Genomic DNA, 17,266 nt, shown 5'->3' on the forward strand with positions numbered 1-17,266 from the left:
ATGATAGACACGAGGACAGGGACTTGGTCCTACCACGCTCTGCTGCTTTTGGGTGTGAATCTCGTCTGCTTTGCATCAGGTATTTTACAAAGCAACAAAGCAGGACCGATGTTTGCAAGGAGAAGCAAAGTCAGCACAGCCCTCAGGCTTCAAGAGCAACAAAAGCATGGGTGAGGAATGTTCATTGTGTTTTAAAACAGCTGCACCTGTGAGTGTAAGGGCAGCCCTTACAGTCCAGAGTTCCACAGCTCCCAGGCTGCTTCCTGGGGAGGAGGGGGAGCTGCCTTGATACCTGCTGCAGCCGGGCTGTGTGGGGAGCTGCGCAGGTGAGCGGCTGGGAAGCCTGGAGCAGCCGAGGGAGCTGCAAAGCCCAGGTGGGCAGCCCGGGGTCTGGCCCGCGTGGGGCGGGTAGGCTCTGGGCTAGGCCCCGGAGGAGGCCGCAGGCCCCGCCGAAGCTGCCTGGGTGCGTAAGCGTTGCCATGGAGCGCTTGCAGCCCGGCGGCGGCGGCGGTGAGGCGGCGGAGGGCAGGGACGTGGGGCTGAAGGGGCTGTGGGGACGGGACCCCCTGGGCGGTGGGTGGCTGGGGAGCAACGCTGGGCCCCGGGATACCCCTTCACCCCCCCTCGCACCCGTCGCAAGGTCTGTGCCTCCATTGTGCTGCCTGCTGCCCAGCAGGTCAGCCTGACCGCAGGGAGGGGAAATAAACAGCCCCCAACATCCCTGAAATGTAAATAAGCGATACAATCTGCACTCTGGCCTTGGAGGCTGCTCTGCTGCTGATGCAGCTGCAAAACGTCCCCCTCCCCAGGCCTTGGGGAGCAGCCACAGGGCTCAGTGCAGCCCTGGCGTGGGCTGGGTGCCCCCTTCCACGCAGCACCGCCCAGGTGGCGTGGGGTGCACGGCATCTGCAGGGGTGCAGAAAGTGGGGGACACAGCATGGTTTGGGACTGTTGTGTAGCACCCACTGAGCAAGGCCCCTGTCCTGCCAGCTCCACCATACATGGGTGGCCCAGGAGCATGCAGCCATATATTCAACCTGCCCAGCCCAAACTCAAGTTCAGTACTTACACCTGACTTCTGCAGAAATGGGAATGACGCTGCTGGTGGCTCACAGAATAAATCAACGCGGCCAGAGTGCAAGTTTCTGCTCCCACCCCTGAATTTACCCTAGTGTGTGTGTTTCCATAGTGGCCAGGAGGAGGAAGAATGGAGGTCCTAGAGGAGAATGATGAAGAGGAGCGAAGGGAAGAACAGCTGATGAAGGCTTTAGAGATCAGTGATGAACTTCACAACATAGAGACAAAGCTGTCTGTGGACCAAGTCTTTGTCCCAAGTGATGTCTCGTAAGTCACACCTGTCTGTCAGTCACTGGGATTAGCAGAGATGGTCCCTCTAGGGTCCATGGGGAGACTGCACACATGTGGCTGGCACGTGTGGTCCGTTTGTATGGGTAAGGGGGGAGCGAGTTTTGTGTGCTGGGTGTATGTGTCCATGAGTGGGCACCTGTGTCATTAAGACAAGGTAACTCACTTCATTTTCCATCCATTTGCTTCTGTACTATATAAAGATCCCCTGATCCTCTGTGTCTGTGTCAGCTTGCCATCACTCCAGAGAAGCTTGGCTATGTTAAACTCGTGCCCACTTAAAACTACCTCTTCTTGGCTACGATACCCATATTTTCTATGTGAAACAGGGAACCCCTGCTGTGTTTTGATAGCAGGTCATCCTGCTCTAATTGCTCCTAGCTTATTACCTGTGTCTCTCTGCCTCTTTCTGCCTTGGAAGTGACTTTGACTGGAGCTCCATCGACATATCCCAGTTACCATCCTTGTACAAGACAAACTCCCCAAGGGAAAAGAAGCTGCTGCGCATTGCTGACCATTACCTCCAGCAGTACACTCACCTCTGCCCTGACCGCAAGCCACTCTTTCTGTACCCGGTCAATGAGTGTGGCATCAAGGTATGGGGTGGTGTGGGGCTGGGCCCAAGCTGCACAGCTGTTGTCTAGTTCTGGACCTGATGCTCCCCTGAGTACGTGGAATTAATTCTTTGGATCAGCTTCCCCCAAAATTTATTATATAAACTACATGCAAGGCAAAAAAAGAGCCAGAGCATGTAGAAGCTGGAAGGCGTGGTAGCTATTTGTCTTGCTTGAAAACTAAGAGAAGGCTTGAATCTGTAATGTGTCTGAGATGGGTTTGAGCTTTTAGCCACAGGCAAACAGAAGTGTCTATTGGCAGAGGGCCTCTTAACTCCATGCATTTTCATCTCTGAATGAGTGAGGAAGGTTACCAACACTGTTGACATGCTCCAGGGAAGTCCTGAATGTAAGCTACAACATCCAGGGGTGGTCTGAGATTGGCCATGAATGGGACACTCGACCAGGAATCTGCTGGCTGACCAAAGACCTCTTACTGCCTTGCAGAAGTTTGTGAGCACAACAGTGAGGCCAACCCTGCTGCCTTACACAGAGCTGTACCACTGGGATGGCTGTGCCAGCTTTGTCTGTGATTATCTCACCATGGAACCCCTCAAGTCCCCTCTCATACCGGTAAGAAAGAGGCAACAGTCCCATCAGAAACAGGCCCATGATGGAGATGAGAGAAGGGCCACTCAACAGGACACAACATGGAAACCCCAGGGGCTGGGTTTACAAAGGTCTTTGGGTCCTCCAGCTCCCCATAGTTACTTAGGCAACCCCACAGTTCCCACAGGCGCTGTGCTCTTTGTTTGAGCCTGTATTCCCAGTACACGTACAGTGTTGTCAAGCAGTTAAGCACCATTTCTACCAGACTGGGCCTGACCCTGCTCTCAGTCAGCCCATATGACCAGCTGGTCTGCTGTGGGTTGCAATGGCTGCCAAGCCTCCCTGCCAGGAACAAAGGGACCTTGGACCAAAGGAGCATAAAAAGCCCAGGTGATGATGTTTGGCCTCAGTGACTAGGTTTTAGGGGCTTTAGACACTTCTGTTCCAATATTTGGGATATTTTGAGGTGGCTGAAGGGAGATTAGAAATCTCAAAAATTAGAGTGGCAAGAAGAGATGATGCCAACATTGGGGCAAGTCCTAAGGGTGGTATGAACCAGCTAAAGCAAAGAGACCAACAACAATCTCTGCTAGCAAGGACTGCTGACGTCCTGTGGAGTGCCCCATACAATCTACGTGAGCTCCATGCTGGCCAAGTGTGTCCCAAGAGTCCCAGGGTCTCAAGAGACACTTATATTTTGAGATCATTGAGAATATATCTTAATTTAGTGGACACAGACTGATCAAATCTAAGGTGCAGCCTCAGATTTGGGATGGTATAAACAGAATCTCTGTATTCACTGTGTGTGTATTGTTCCCTTTGCCTGGTCACCAGTGAGGGCCAGAAGGGAATAAGTTCCTTTTGAGCTATAATTTAGCTTATGGGTCTTTTGCTTTGAAATGCTACAGACAGACCAGCTAGAGATGGAGGTAAGCCCCACCCTGGTGTTGAGATTAGTATTAGATTCTCTGCAATCTGGTGCGCTTGTCCTGCCCGTCTCTCCGTGGCTAAATTTGTCACAAGATTTGGGGTCAGAATTTCTCCAGATCACTTTGGAGGGGAATTTTGGAGTCTGTGGCTTATGCAGGAGTTTCATATAACAGATTCCCTATTGGTACAGAGCCCAGGGATATGGGCAATGCTCTGTCTCTCTCTTGCTCCCTGCTGGGGGCATGCTTCACAAGACAAGCACTGAGAACATGTATCCCTCTCTTTCAAGCCCAGTTTGCTCTATTCGCCAACCACCATCCTGAAGTACCAGCGAGGAAACTGCTTTGACTTCAGTGTGCTGCTGTGCTCCATGCTGATTGGGGCTGGGTATGATGCCTACTGTGTGAATGGGTATGCCACTCACGACATATGCAGCCTGGACGAGACTCTGAAGGTGTGCCCACTGCTCAGGAAGCCACAGGAGGTAAGGAGATCTGCAGCAAGCAGGCAGATAGGATCCTGGTTGTCTGGTTCTGGTAAGAAGACCATGACACTGGTAGGAAGGACGAAGCACTTGGAAGGCCAGTGAAGCTGGTATCTCTGGTATGTCCACAGTGCAATAAGAATGAGTCTAATGGCAAGCTGCAAGGCCCCCAAGTCCCATCACCTGTTTGCTTTCCAACCATACTGCTCACTTTAAGAGGGCCACAGCTTGCCTGTGTTTTGACCATGTAGCATTCACACTGTGCTTAGGATGAAAAGATCTTGGGACTATACTGTACCCCACATTCTCTTGCTGTAAGTGGGAGTGAAGACCTTCTGTGAGTGCTTATTAGCCCTTCAGGGATATCTGCTAGTTTGGCAGGACCATCCACATCCATACTTGATCCACCCAGACTGCTCACCTGAGTGATCATGGGGTATACAGGAGGCAGCATGCATGCTCAGCCTGTTCATTCCCGGTGAGCTCCAGAGTTGGGCTAGCTGGAACAGCTTCTGGTCCACACTACGTTTCAGCCTGTATGAACCAGGGACCTCACCAAGGGGGTCTTTTGGGTGATTTTCCACATTTCTTTATGTGGCCTCTTTGGCTTCATTGAACTCTTGGCTCACCAGGTCCAATACCACAGACTGTCAGAGGTGGGGAAGTGCAAAGTACCTTTAAGCTACATGTTTTTTTACCTTCTTGCACCCTTATTGAGTGCACCCTCAGTAAGTTTGCAGATGACACCAAGTTGGGAGGAAATGTCAGTCTGCCAGAGGGTAGGAAGGCCCTGCAGAGGGACCTGGACAGGATGGGTCAATGGGCAGAGGAGAATGGGATGAGGTTCAACATAGGTAAATACCGGGTCCTGCAACTTTGGCCACAAAAACCCCATGCAGCGCTACAGGCTTGGGGCAGAGTGGCTGGAAAGTTGTGCAGAGGAAAAGGATCTGGGGGTGTTGGTCGATGCTTTCCTCAACATGAGCCAGCAGTGTGTCCAGGTGTGGCCAAGAAGGCCAACGGCATCCTGGCTTGTATCAGCAATAGTGTAGCCTGCAGGACCAAGGAGGTGATCATCCCCCTGTACGCTGCTCTGGTGAGGCCGCACCTCGAGTACTGTGTTCAGTTTTGGGCCCCTCACTACATGAAGGACATTGAGGGCCTGGAGTGTGTCCAGAGAAGGGCTACGAAGCTGGTGAAGGGTCTTCAACACAAGTCTTATGAGGAGCAGCTGAGGGAATTGTGGTTGTTTAATCTGGAGAAGAGGAGGCTCCAGGGCGACCTTATTTCTCTCTACAACTACCTGAAAGGAAGCTGTGGGGAGCTGGGGGTCAGCCTCTTCTCGCAGATAACTAGCAATAGGACTAAAGGGAATGGCCTCAGGTTGTGCCGGGGAGGTTTAGGTTGGAAATTAGGAGAAATTTCTTCTCAGAAAGAGTGGTTAGGCATTGGAACAGTTTGCCCAGGGAGGTGGTGGAGACACTGTCCCTGGGGGTCTTTACGGAAAGGTTGGACGTGGTACTAAGGGATGCAGTTTAGTGGGTAATGTTGTGGGGGGGGGAGGGATGGTTAGATCAGATGATCTTGGAAGTCTTTTCCATCCTTAATGATTCTATGGTTCTGTGATGCTCTCGATTTTCTCTTGATTCCTACTGGGTTTCACAGCAATTCCTTGCTTTTGCTGAGACAGGTCCCAAAGGAAATAATGAAGAAGTCCAACAAGTATAGAGTTAAGTCCGCCCCAGACATGCAGAGCAAATTTGAGCTTCAGCAGGAGGCCAAGAAGAAAGCAGAAACTGAAGCCACCCATAAGAACGAGGAAAGAGGAGAAGAGAAGGTCATGGTGAGTTACAAGGTCCACCCTACTCTTAAACTGCAATATCAAAAATTGAGACATGGATAATAGCTGACCAAAAACTGGAGCTCGCCACCCTCCATAAAGAACAATACAACTATGATTTGGGCCATGAACATGTAGCCTCTGAGAACACAGTGTTGTGCTGACATAGAAATATATGCTGGGTATGTACTGCATCGCTGTTCTGAAGAGTATTAAGGGCTTGGAGATCTTTAGAAGTGGGCAGGGGAGAGAATAAGGCTGCTGGTGGGTTGGACTAAAGTGGCAATAAAATGGCAATAATTATTGCTCTGTCTTCTGGGCTACAGGAAGTGGAAAAGCCCACGCATGACCCTTTGTATGGCTTACGGGTGCATGCATGGGTTTTGGTTCTGTCTGGGAAGAGGGAGGTTCCTGAGCCCTTCTTCATCAACCCCTTCACGGGGAACAGCCACAGCACCATGGATGAGCACTTCCTTGGAATTGAGAGTGTCTGGAACCACAAGAATTACTGGGTGAACATGCAGGACTGCCGGAACGGCTGCAAGGTAATGAGCTCTTACACATCCGTGTGCCTGTTCTGATTACATAGACTCCAGGTCTGGTATCTGGAGCCAGTCCATGGCATCCCAGACCCTGAGCTAGCAAATGCAGATCATACCTATTAATCCCCTACAATGCTACAATATCAGCTTTTAAGGTTGGCTGGATGACCATTCTCTCAACAACAGCTTTCAGAGCAGAATCTGTCAAACGTAGCTCAGGGCATGAAAGATCTTGATTTGGCTCTTCCCACACTTCAGTTACTCTCCAGATGATATAAAGCCTGGGAGGTGAGGGGCTGAGTCACAGTCACTTTAGGCCCATATGAATGACCCTGGGGCCATGCATGCCCCAAGGAAGGAGGCAGAAGCATTTCCAGCAGCTTCCCCTCAATTGTGGCAGGGAAAGGGAGCTGCAGCCTTCCAGGCACAGGGTCAGTCTTTGGGGCTCCACCAGCGAGCCAGGGGTTTGATGAGCTCACCTCACTGAGATCCAGGGTCTGCCCAGAGTCCTCAAACTCTGACACCCAGCCAGGTCCAGAGCACTGCAGATGTGCAGAAGCAGCGTGCAGTTTAGTGTCAGGCCTGTGAGACGGCTCTGTATTTATGTGGGTTTCTTCTATATGGCCTAGGATCTCATCTTTGACTTGGGTGACACTGTCCGCTGGGAAATTATGCTTTCAGAGACTGACAAGCCTCTTCAGGTGCTCCTGGATGCTGAGGAGGAAAATGAGCTATTTGACAGGAACATGGATGACATAGTAAGTGACCCACACAATGGCTTTCTTGCAGTGGTGATGCTGTAGTGAACTGGTGTGTGTTCATGGCCTATATATATGTCTGCCTGCCTGTTGCCCTCTCCAGGTCAGATCACTATTGTTCTAGCTATACTTTGGTTGGCACTCTAGATTCCTTCTCAATCTTGAATAGTTTGATGCTTTTTGGAGTAGGTCTTCCAAGTGCTATTTTCACTCTTCCACAAAGACACAGGATGCAGCACTCTGGTACTTCTGGAGTCCTAAGTGGCTATGAGTCTCTGAGGGGTTAGCACCCAGCCTGTAGTGCGTTGATATTTGGGACAACATAATTTCAAATAACAAAATCCAAATAAAACATTTTCTGGACATTCTTTCTCTGTTGGTCAGCACCCTGATCTTATGAGTTGTCAACCAAATGTAGAAATAATGCATGTATTTTGATATACCAAAAAAAGGCTGCATGCTGTAAGCCAAAAATGCTATGTTGGCTTGATGGGAGAACACGGTATGATAAAATCAGGTATTACACTAGCACAGCACAACAGAGAAACACCGGTAACAGCGCATTGCCTTCTGTTATCTGGTCTTCTCAGCTTGTGTCCGTCACCAGTGAGCAAAGCGCCTTCTGCGGTCTATGTAGAATAAGCTGGTCATTAGTTTGAATGGCAACTGTCACATTCATACCCTACCCAGCAGGTGCTAGCCACAGTTCATTAGGCTTGGATAGAGATGTGCTAGCAAGAGTGTGGGGATTCAGTAAAGTTCTCTTTCTATGTAAACTGCAGTGTGCTGCTTGTCTCTGTCCTCAGGCTGTGTGTGGTTGCTCCAGCCCTCATAACTCTGTTACCGTGCTGCTCAGGACCAATGTGGCCTCGCACAAGTTGCTCTCTGATTGCTGCAATGCATTCTCTAGAACCAAAATGCCTCCTAGCACAGAGAAGCTGCCAAAAATGTAAATCTCTGCTTCTGTTTCAACAGGAGGAGGAGGAGGAAGACACAAGTTTTGCCATGCTGCCTTCATGGGTAGCCCCTATTCAGATTTCTCCCAGAGGTACCTATTCTTTGCCTTTTGCTTGCCTGTCAGCTAACCTTTCAGAGGATCTGGGAGGTTTGTTTATCTCACGCAAGAGCTTCCCCTTCAGGATGTTCAAGGTACAGTAGCGAAGAGCCGCAGATCAAGGCATACATTAGCTATTGTTTTGAATGCCTGCCTCTGTGCACTGTCTCATCCTGGGCGGGAAATCCCCACAGACACACGCACACTGTGTTTTCCTGCTAGCTGAATTATTTTGTCTGGGATGGACTTTCTGTTACCGCTGTGCATATGAGACTGCCGCTGATGGGAATCAATCTTTCTGACCCCTCCCTTGCCTACTGCAGAGTTTGAGACCCGTTGTTCCCAGGGGAAGAAGGTGATTCTGTACAAGAAAGCAAAACTGGACAAATGGGCACCATACCTCAACAGAAATGGGCTGGTGAAACGCCTCACTGTCTATGCAGACTTACGCTGTAAGGAGGATGAGTGAACACTCTTGATACACTGAGCAAACACAGTCGGGGGTGCGCTGATGGGTGGAGGGGTGGAGTACTTTTTCTGCCAGGGTTTCTCTTGTGCTTTCTCCTCCTCCTTTCACGTTTTTGGGATACTTATCTATTACTTCATCAAACACTTCGTCACACTCGCTGTCTGTCAAGCCCCGGAGCTTTGCATCATTGCTAGGGGGTTCTGCAAGAATTTGAATCAGTTTAACATCCTAACAGTGATGCTGGTTAGTGCCACAGGTCAGCTGCTTGGATTTGCAGTCTTCAGAGAAATGGAAGGTTGGTTTAAACTGTCCAGTTGCATCACTTTTCCCATTGGTGTTTCTAGGAGCCATAGAAAGAGGCAGCTAGATAGTGTGAACATTTCTGTACTTCAAAGCATTATCCTTCAATGGCTGGTCCACAAAACCATAAAAATTCCTGACTGGACTTACAAACTCCTGTCCCCAGCCATCTTGGATGGTGCAGTCTCATTTCCCTTCAGTCTTGACACTATTATGAAATATTTGGGATGGAATTTATCTCACCAAATACATCTATCCACTGTGACATCTTCTCCCCCTGAGCTGATGACTTTAGTTCCTGGTGACAGAGAAGAATAAGCTCTTTTATGTTATAATTCATCTACTTTAAAGTAGATTAGGATTCATCTATTAGGATTTATCTATGAAATGCCCTAGTGCACAGGACCAGTTCTATTGAGTACACTGACTCTGTCTCCTGTGGCTATATCAGAAGCATAGGGTATGCACAGACACTGATAGCTCATCATAAGAATTGTACCATCTCCAGTGTAAGGCTGTGAAATGGCATGTCTCCCACCAGGTACTGAAGTAGTGGAGGTGAGGGAGTGGTTCAAAAACCGAGAAGACATGTTGGATATGAGAGAATTGAATAAACAAACACAGCTGACCACAGAGTACTTCAGCCCAGGACACCTCCTCGGTCTTAAAGGTATTCTAGTTCATCTGGGCAACCAAGGCGACTGCAGCTGATAGGACATCGTGTGAATCCCTCCTAGCAAAAGCAAAAGCCCAAAGCAGGGGGGACTGCATACTTCTGGGATGAATTGCGTAGATTAGTAATATGATCTCCAGTTGAGATTAGAGAATTGGGTTGGTTGTGCTTCTAGTTTTGGGCAGTGCTTCCCCCCTAGCATAACAGAAGATGACATCTGTATCACAGATATAGAGTGATATTATGTACTTCTACCAGTAGAGTGGTAGAAGTAGAAACTTTCTCCTTGGGATTATGTTCAATCTCTCAGTGTTTTGCAGCTGTAGGAGAGAAAGTCCTGCATCAGATCTGTTGCTGAAGCAGTATTTCTCCTGAAGAGGTTGCACCAGTCCCTTGTATGGGAAGAGCAGAGTCCAGGCTCCACTCACTACTACCTTGCTTTGTAAGGAGGAAAGTGACCATGCAAAGCTTTCCTGCCATCTTCAGGCCATGGCATATTGGTGCACAGCAGTGAAGAGACAACATTCCCTTCCAACACTCTTAAGTGCATTTGATTTCTTGGCTGATTGAGAAAATGAAACTTCCCCTGGATGTACCTATGTTCACTAGTATTACAGTCACTAATTCTGAAAATGCATGTAATCTCTTTTGTGTCCATAGTCCACATCTATAAGTCAATGGAGCCAGAGACTGAACGTGTGATGGAGTTTTACAATGAGGCACGAGTCGATGGCCTCCAGAAACGTGCTGAAAATGCCAGTGAGATAAAAGAGTACTTCGTGGGACGGGATGACTTCAAATACTTCCAGCACACACAGTTTGGCAAAAGAGGAAAGAAAATAAGCGTGGCTGGTACCAGAACTGATATTAACTCCCGGCCTATAGTGGTACGGCCAAGGCAGGAACAGAAAAATATCTGTTACTGTGATATTTATACTATGCAAAACATTCTGCTTAAGGCTGTAGGTTCATTTTCAGTTGGCATAGCCAAGGCAAAACTCCAGAAGAAACCTAGCTTTGTTAAGCTGCTGTGTCTTGCAGTTGCTTGCCTGACACTGACAGCCACAGTGTGACCATTCGTCACCAAACATATTGAGCAGCTAGAATGAAGCTAGGAACCTATGACTTGGAAAATGTGTGTCAGAGGAAGAAAAAAAAGCCTAACTATGATTTTGGAATGAAATTTTCACAGGACTCGGATAGTCAAATGATTTCATGTTCTGGCCCCAAACTAATAATATTTTGGGTTCCTGACAGTGTCCCGTTATGCTGATTTGTTACAAGCAGTAGTCTACCTCTTTTTCTTATCAGGTCTGATTGGAGAAATGGGAGGAAATCTGACACCTGGTGGTATGGCTCAGACATGTCACCTTTCAAGATAGAGCCATGCAATAGTCTGCCTTTGGGCCAACAACCAAATCGCCCTTTTTTTTTTTTTTTTTTTTTTTTCTTCTTCTTCCTTTTGTTGGGGAATCTGGGAAACTTTGTTGTGCTCCAAAATACCTTGCTTCCTGTAGTTCCATCAGACGGGGATGCATCTCAAGCTAACTTTGAGCTTGAAGAGCATACTCAGCTCCACAAATAGGAGACTTTCTATTGCTTTAAGCAGCTTTGTGCTTTTTTTCTCAGGCACGTGAAAGAACAGTGGGCCATGAATATGGGCCAAGGTCTTAGGAGTTGCTGTCACAGTCCAGGCAGAAAGGCCCAATTTTTCTTTTGGCTTTTACCCAACTCTCCACAAATTTTGCCATTTTTCTGTGTTGTCTAACCTGCTTCCATCTATTTCTTTTCAATTCTCATCAGCAAATGAAGGAATGTTTCCACAGAAACCTAGAAAAGCCTGCTGATGAAGATGTAGCAGAACGTGTCTTTCTGATCACAGAGGAGATGATCCACCTGACATACCACCTCAAGGATAAATACATTACTGCCTCAAAGAAGGATTTCTTCAAACCGACAGAGAATTATAGGAAGCAAAGTGAAATCATGACCCCAGAAATGTGCATCACGTACCAGGTATGGAGAAAACCCATTTATACCTTTGAGTTTTCCTTGATCACTGGGACACAAAAGGTAGGTGAAATGTCCATGGCATATTCCATGCTCCGCCTTTCCTCCATCTGCATGCCTCCCCAACAGACAGCCTCCAGAATGACAACGCAAACACCCAGGGAGATGCACTACCATGCTGATTGGGCCCACAAGATTTGGTGTAGCATGAAAGGCTGTCTCCAGCCATACCTGAGGTCATCTTCTCAGATTAGCTCATCAGGCAGTGTAGACACAGCCACTGAGATCTTGCAAGATGCTGGGTGGGCTCAGTCCTGCATATTCATAACAGGGAAGCTGAAATTTCCTCTGCTGTCCCCTCTTGAAGGAGAGATGACAGCAGAGAAGCTGAAGCAGATTTTAACTCAAATTCTGCCATGGACTTCTTCGGTCACATTGTTTAAATCTCCCCCAGTTTACCCTGCAGATGTAGACAAGATGGTAAGGCTTTATTAATGCATTGCTGATAGATGGATAGCTATAAATATAAAAAGATAGATTAAAAAAAAAAAAGAGAGAGAGATAAAAAAGATAGATAGCCATAAATAAAAGAAAAAGGGGAGTACTGTCATTAAGCCAAATTCTCTCATTCATGAGTGGGTTACTCAACTAACATCACTGATGTGAGTCTGTAATCAGGAGCAGAAGTCTGCCTGTAAATTCTGTACTGATGCTGCACAATTATGCTTAGGAAAATCAGAGAGATACAAATACAGATTTTATTTTTTTTTATGTCATGAAAGGTTTTGTTAAAGTTTGTATTTCTAATGCGGAGAATACACAGAATGCAATTGCTGGAGTGCTGTCCTTTCATCTCCAACCCTGTAAAACTGGTCCCAGCCAACAGGAGCATCAGCAAAGAAATGCAAGATATAGTCTAGCTGACATTACTGATAGACTCAAAATCTAGATGAAGTCTAATCAACTATTGACCGTAGGCTAGATGTTTCGATAGTGTAAATCAGTGTTTCTATATTGACTGTAGCAGAATTGTGCCAATTTGTGTTTTATGACTCACAGTCAGAGAACACTACTGTCTTTCACTAGCTTATCTGCTTCCAGGCAGGGTCCTCTGTGAAAGACAAGAAGTTGCTACACCTGTACAAATTGTTGCAAGAACTAACAGAGGAAGAGAAGCAGCTGAAGCAACAAGTTCGGCAATCTGAAGCAGAGGTACCAGGGACATCTCCATGGTATTGTCAGGGTTGGTCAGGTGTACTCTTTGTTCTCAGGGAGGGAGATAGTTTCAGAGAGCAAATAACAGTGTATGAATTGGGGCATCTAGAAATATCTGCTTTTTGTCTGAGAATGAGATCAAAAAAGAAAGGATATTGTGTGTAATGTAAATCTAGTTGCTAGGCATTTCCAGGAAGCCATAACCGTAATACTGAAGTGATTTTTTGTAGGAAAAACTGCAGGAAAATATTTCATAAAATACGCCACTTGTACTGCTAATCACATTGAGACCAGTGTAACAAGTGTTCTTACAAGTCTTTGTAGCTACTTCATGATAAATACAGCCATTCTAGCAGGTGGAGGCAAAGCTCTTGGATTTGATTTTTTTTATATTGCTTTTGTGTGGAAGAGAAAACCAGGAAAGAGCTGGAGATGAATGTGCAACAATATTAGCACAGAATAATAATAAAGAACAAGATTGCAAAAGCCCATTTTTCAGAAATTTGAAGAGTATAAGCCCTGACCACATGAACTACCTCACCAAAGTTTGCAGTCTTGATTTATTAATGGTCAAAATATCCCTGTTGCTTGTGCTCTATATCTTCCTAAGACAAAGAGAAAAGCTAAAGCTATCAGTGCCATTTCAAAACTATTGGCAAGACTATGACTCCAGAACGGCTTTATTACTGAGTAATGTTAATTATTGGACTCCAAATCACATCACTCTAGAAATAAGGCCATTATCAGATTGACCTATCAGCAGAATATGAGCATATTCATATAGATCTAAAATGTATTTAATCTTATGCTACAGTTCTTGTATGCAGCATATGCTCTGTTAGCAGGTGAAGCATTTCAAAGTACGATCACTTTGTGAGAAAGCTAAGGTGTCTTCTGATTTTTTGGAAGGTGCTAAATATTCTGAAAATCCGTGAGAATGAAGAAGCAGACATTAAATTGACAGTTTCAATTTATAATACAGAGAGGAATGAAAAGAGGAAACAACAATATGAAGCCACGGTAGGCATTCTTTATTAATCCCGGTGTTTATTACATGCACACAAAGAAATCCAGAGTAAGCTTCTTCTGTCTGACATTATCTCTAATGAGCATTTAGTATTATTAGAACATACTGAGCCAAATCCCTAGCAGTTACAAGTCAGCACAGATTTAGCTTTCCTGTGAAAATATAACATGGTCATGGTATGATCTTCTGACTCTCTGGACTAGCCCCCCCTCCCCATCAGAGAAGGATTATTGTTTTATTTTATTTAGTTAATAAAATAATTAACAAGTATTAGTTGACAATGTGATTGTCAGGGGAGTATGATAGTGGAATCCAAGCTGCATCTTTATATCTAGGGCTCTGTATTTATGTTAGGAATATGTGCACTTTTTTTGTGTGGGGGTTTTATTCAGCTATGAATCAGTTGGGTTTTTTTTGTTGTTGTTGTTTTCAGTATTAGTTGCAAAGCCTATTTTGTTCCTGGATCTCTCTCAGAAATTATTACCTTAGGAATGTTGTGGACAAACACAGAAAGATTCAAGAATAATTACTTGCAACATTTCAAGATCTCCAAGATGTTTCTTGTGAATGATTTTTAGGCTGAGCTTTCCTGAACAGATAAAAGTTATAAGAGGTGATACTAGGTTTTACATACCAAACATTTAGCATGAAACACAGAGGTAAAGATCCAAGAACCAGTTGTTTGCCAGTCTACAAGCTAGTATCATGCAAAATACCCTGTCCAAATACAAATGCATTTTGGCCTGCTTGTACCTCAGTAGATAGCACGTTCTGTGTAAGATACATCTCTACAATCAAAGAAATTAGTAGAGACGCTAAAAAGGATGATAGAAAATAAATTACGGAATAAAAAACACCTTGGGAAATGCAAGAGTATTGATCAGCCTACAGAAAAAAGAAGAATTATTTCCTCCATAGGGTGGAATGAGTTTTGGCCTTTGCTTTTACTTTGCCTTATCAAAGGGTGTTTGGGAAACAAGTCAATGGGATCATGACTCTTTCTGTCCTTTCTCCTCCAGAAGAATGCAATGGAGGATGAATTCCCAGTACATGAGGAACAGGATCTGGATTACCTGGCACCTTTTCTTATTCAAATTGGCCATCCTGAGAAAATGACCAAGGGGCAGGTTCTGCGCCTCAGAGATGACTGCCTGACTGATTTTAAGAATCGTCTCATTGCTAAGGCCAATATCATCCAAGCTCGCTTTGAAAAGGTATTCCCAGCCTTACTCCAGGACGAACATGTCACTGGAGTCTCTTCTGCACTGTCAGGAGGGTAACACATCTCATTGTGACAGCAGGCAGGAAACAGAACCCCTTTACCTTTAAGAGAGTCATAAACAAGCCTGTGTATTTTTTGTCATTAACATGTGAGATCAAAGAACAGAATAGCTCCAGGGTCAAATTCAGTCCTTGTTTCAAGCAGGGCTGCTTTGGTTCTCCAGTGTTTCTTGACTACAGTGAGGCAACACATTCTGGTCTTGCAGCTTCTCACTGGTCCACGTGTTCTGATTTCCTTGTTTTCATATTCTGTGAGACCTCATCTCAGACTTATTGCCTGCCATGAAAATAGAACGGCTGTTATTTGTGGTTTCCTTCATCTTGGCTCCCTGAACTTTGAGTTGCACTTTTGTGCTCCTCGCTCTCCATCACCCTGACTTCTTGTGACTCATTCCCTCAACAGGAGGTAGAAGAGCTGAAGAAGAAGAACCAGCAGTTTCAGGAAAATCAGAGTCAGCTCAGCAGGGAGGAGGAGGCTGCCTTCCTTGCTGATTACTCTGAAACCATGTTCCGTATCCACATTGTAGCGTTAAGGCTCAACAGGTATTGGAAATGACTGCTTGAACAGTGTCTAGTAGAATGGGGGGGTCTACCAGTCAGCATTCCTAGTTACTCAGCAGTGAAGCTATTCTGTAAAATATTCTACTGTATGCCCTGCTGCAGCTTTACTCTGATGTTTGTTACCTTCTTGTTCTAGGGAAAAGCAGACAGCACCACAGAAATACCTTGCTCTTGAAGAGAAACTGCGCAAGGACCCTCGCCTAGCTGTGCACCTCAGTCATGCTTGATTTCTTCTTTATTCCTTCACATCAGACACTGAATCAGTGCTGAAGCCTGTTACAAGCTGCCTGAAAAAAAATCAGGTCTTTCCTACTTGCTTGTAGTAAATATTGCATTATCATCAGATTATGCTAATAGCCTTTAAGCACCTTTTTCCAGAATTCCATTTTAATGAACTTACACTATTCCACTGTCTTTTTCTTCTCACTCTTTTGTTCTAAGGCCAACCTATATCAAGAGTGTCAAGCGATTACACCATGGTTGACACTGAGGTCTGAATGAGACTTTAGCTTTAAGTTCTGCTTCAGAAGTTGCTACAAATTACGTATGCTACATTGCATAGCTTCTTCTGGGAAGTTGCTCCCTAGCTACTGACACCAGAAGCAGCATTATTTGAGAATATATATTCCAATATAATAATATTTCAACAAACTTAAAATATTGTTTTATATGTAGCACTAGTAAAGATTTTGAACTTGTCAGTTCACAACAAACAAAAATTATTTGACCTCACTTAGAGCTATTAGCTACAAAAAAACAGCAGACTAATACTTAAATTGACCAACTTTGGACTTTAGTATTTTTATTTTTCCTCTTTGAAATGTCTCCAATCACTGATCATAAATATTGGCAGACAGGGTAAAAGATGTCAAGAGCAATTAAACAAGCATTCCAAATCCAAGGTATTTTAGGTAATCAAGCATTTCGGTTAATCATCATCCCCTGATAGCTATAAATAGAAGACAGCATGTACATGACACACATTAGTATTTACTGAAGTCCCTGAACCTGCTAGGAAACAATTTCTGATTTTCTCTATAGTAGATTAGGCATAGTAGACACATATGGTGGTGCTGCCTACAGCTCCTGACAACTACTTTCTTCAAGGAACCACCTGTAATGATCATTTTCAGCAAAGGCTACACAGATTAAAGCTGGGGGAAAGGCAAAAACATATTTTCCTGTGGAATAAACATATTTTCCTGGGGTATAGCAGAATAATGATCGTTACAGCTGAAATACAGCATGACCGAGAGCAGATTAGACTCATTGTTTTATGGTAGCTGCCCATTTTAAGTGTGATAGATACTTTAAGCGGATTATGTGTTGACTGAGGGGATGATTCACTCCCTTTTGTGTGCACCTATCGAAAACTGAGCATTTGTGCCTCCTGTGGGCGGCAGTTGCAGTGTCTGACACTAGCCGGGGTAAATCCCAGGGTGTGACAGGGCATCCCAGCTCCTAGGGAGCTCCTGGGTTTTGGAGCTCCAAGGTCTTTAATGACAGCGCATCGCGTTCCCCAAGGGTCTGACCATTGCAGCAGCCACCAACATGCTGCTCCTCACAGCTCTGTGCAATGTTCTGCTGACATGGT

The 17,266-nt window shown here is 45.6% G+C and overlaps 1 protein-coding gene across 6 annotated transcripts; it reads left to right on the forward strand.

Moving 5' to 3' along the window:
- Positions 1–254: 254 nt before the first annotated feature.
- On the forward strand, positions 255–16,099 carry DRC7 (dynein regulatory complex subunit 7). Of its 6 annotated transcripts, none has more exons than XM_040571167.1 (18): positions 255–326; positions 1,190–1,344; positions 1,787–1,961; positions 2,427–2,552; positions 3,748–3,942; positions 5,633–5,785; positions 6,109–6,327; positions 6,954–7,082; positions 8,058–8,130; positions 8,460–8,588; positions 9,447–9,575; positions 10,239–10,465; positions 11,382–11,594; positions 12,690–12,800; positions 13,713–13,823; positions 14,850–15,044; positions 15,515–15,654; positions 15,809–16,099. In XM_040571167.1, exons 2-18 carry the CDS (start codon positions 1,208–1,210, stop codon positions 15,897–15,899), a joined length of 2,553 nt encoding a protein of 850 aa, XP_040427101.1. In that variant the 5' UTR covers positions 255–326; positions 1,190–1,207; the 3' UTR covers positions 15,900–16,099. The 6 variants fall into 6 exon arrangements, with proteins under 6 accessions (XP_040427101.1, XP_040427106.1, XP_040427103.1 ...); XM_040571172.1 differs by having other exon boundaries at positions 14,853–15,044; XM_040571169.1 differs by lacking the exon at positions 255–326 and adding an exon at positions 497–510.
- The last annotated feature ends 1,167 nt before the right edge of the window (positions 16,100–17,266 follow it).

The sequence above is a fragment of the Cygnus olor genome, chromosome 12, assembly GCF_009769625.2.
Source record: "Cygnus olor isolate bCygOlo1 chromosome 12, bCygOlo1.pri.v2, whole genome shotgun sequence".
NCBI classification, from domain to species: Eukaryota; Metazoa; Chordata; class Aves; order Anseriformes; family Anatidae; genus Cygnus; species Cygnus olor.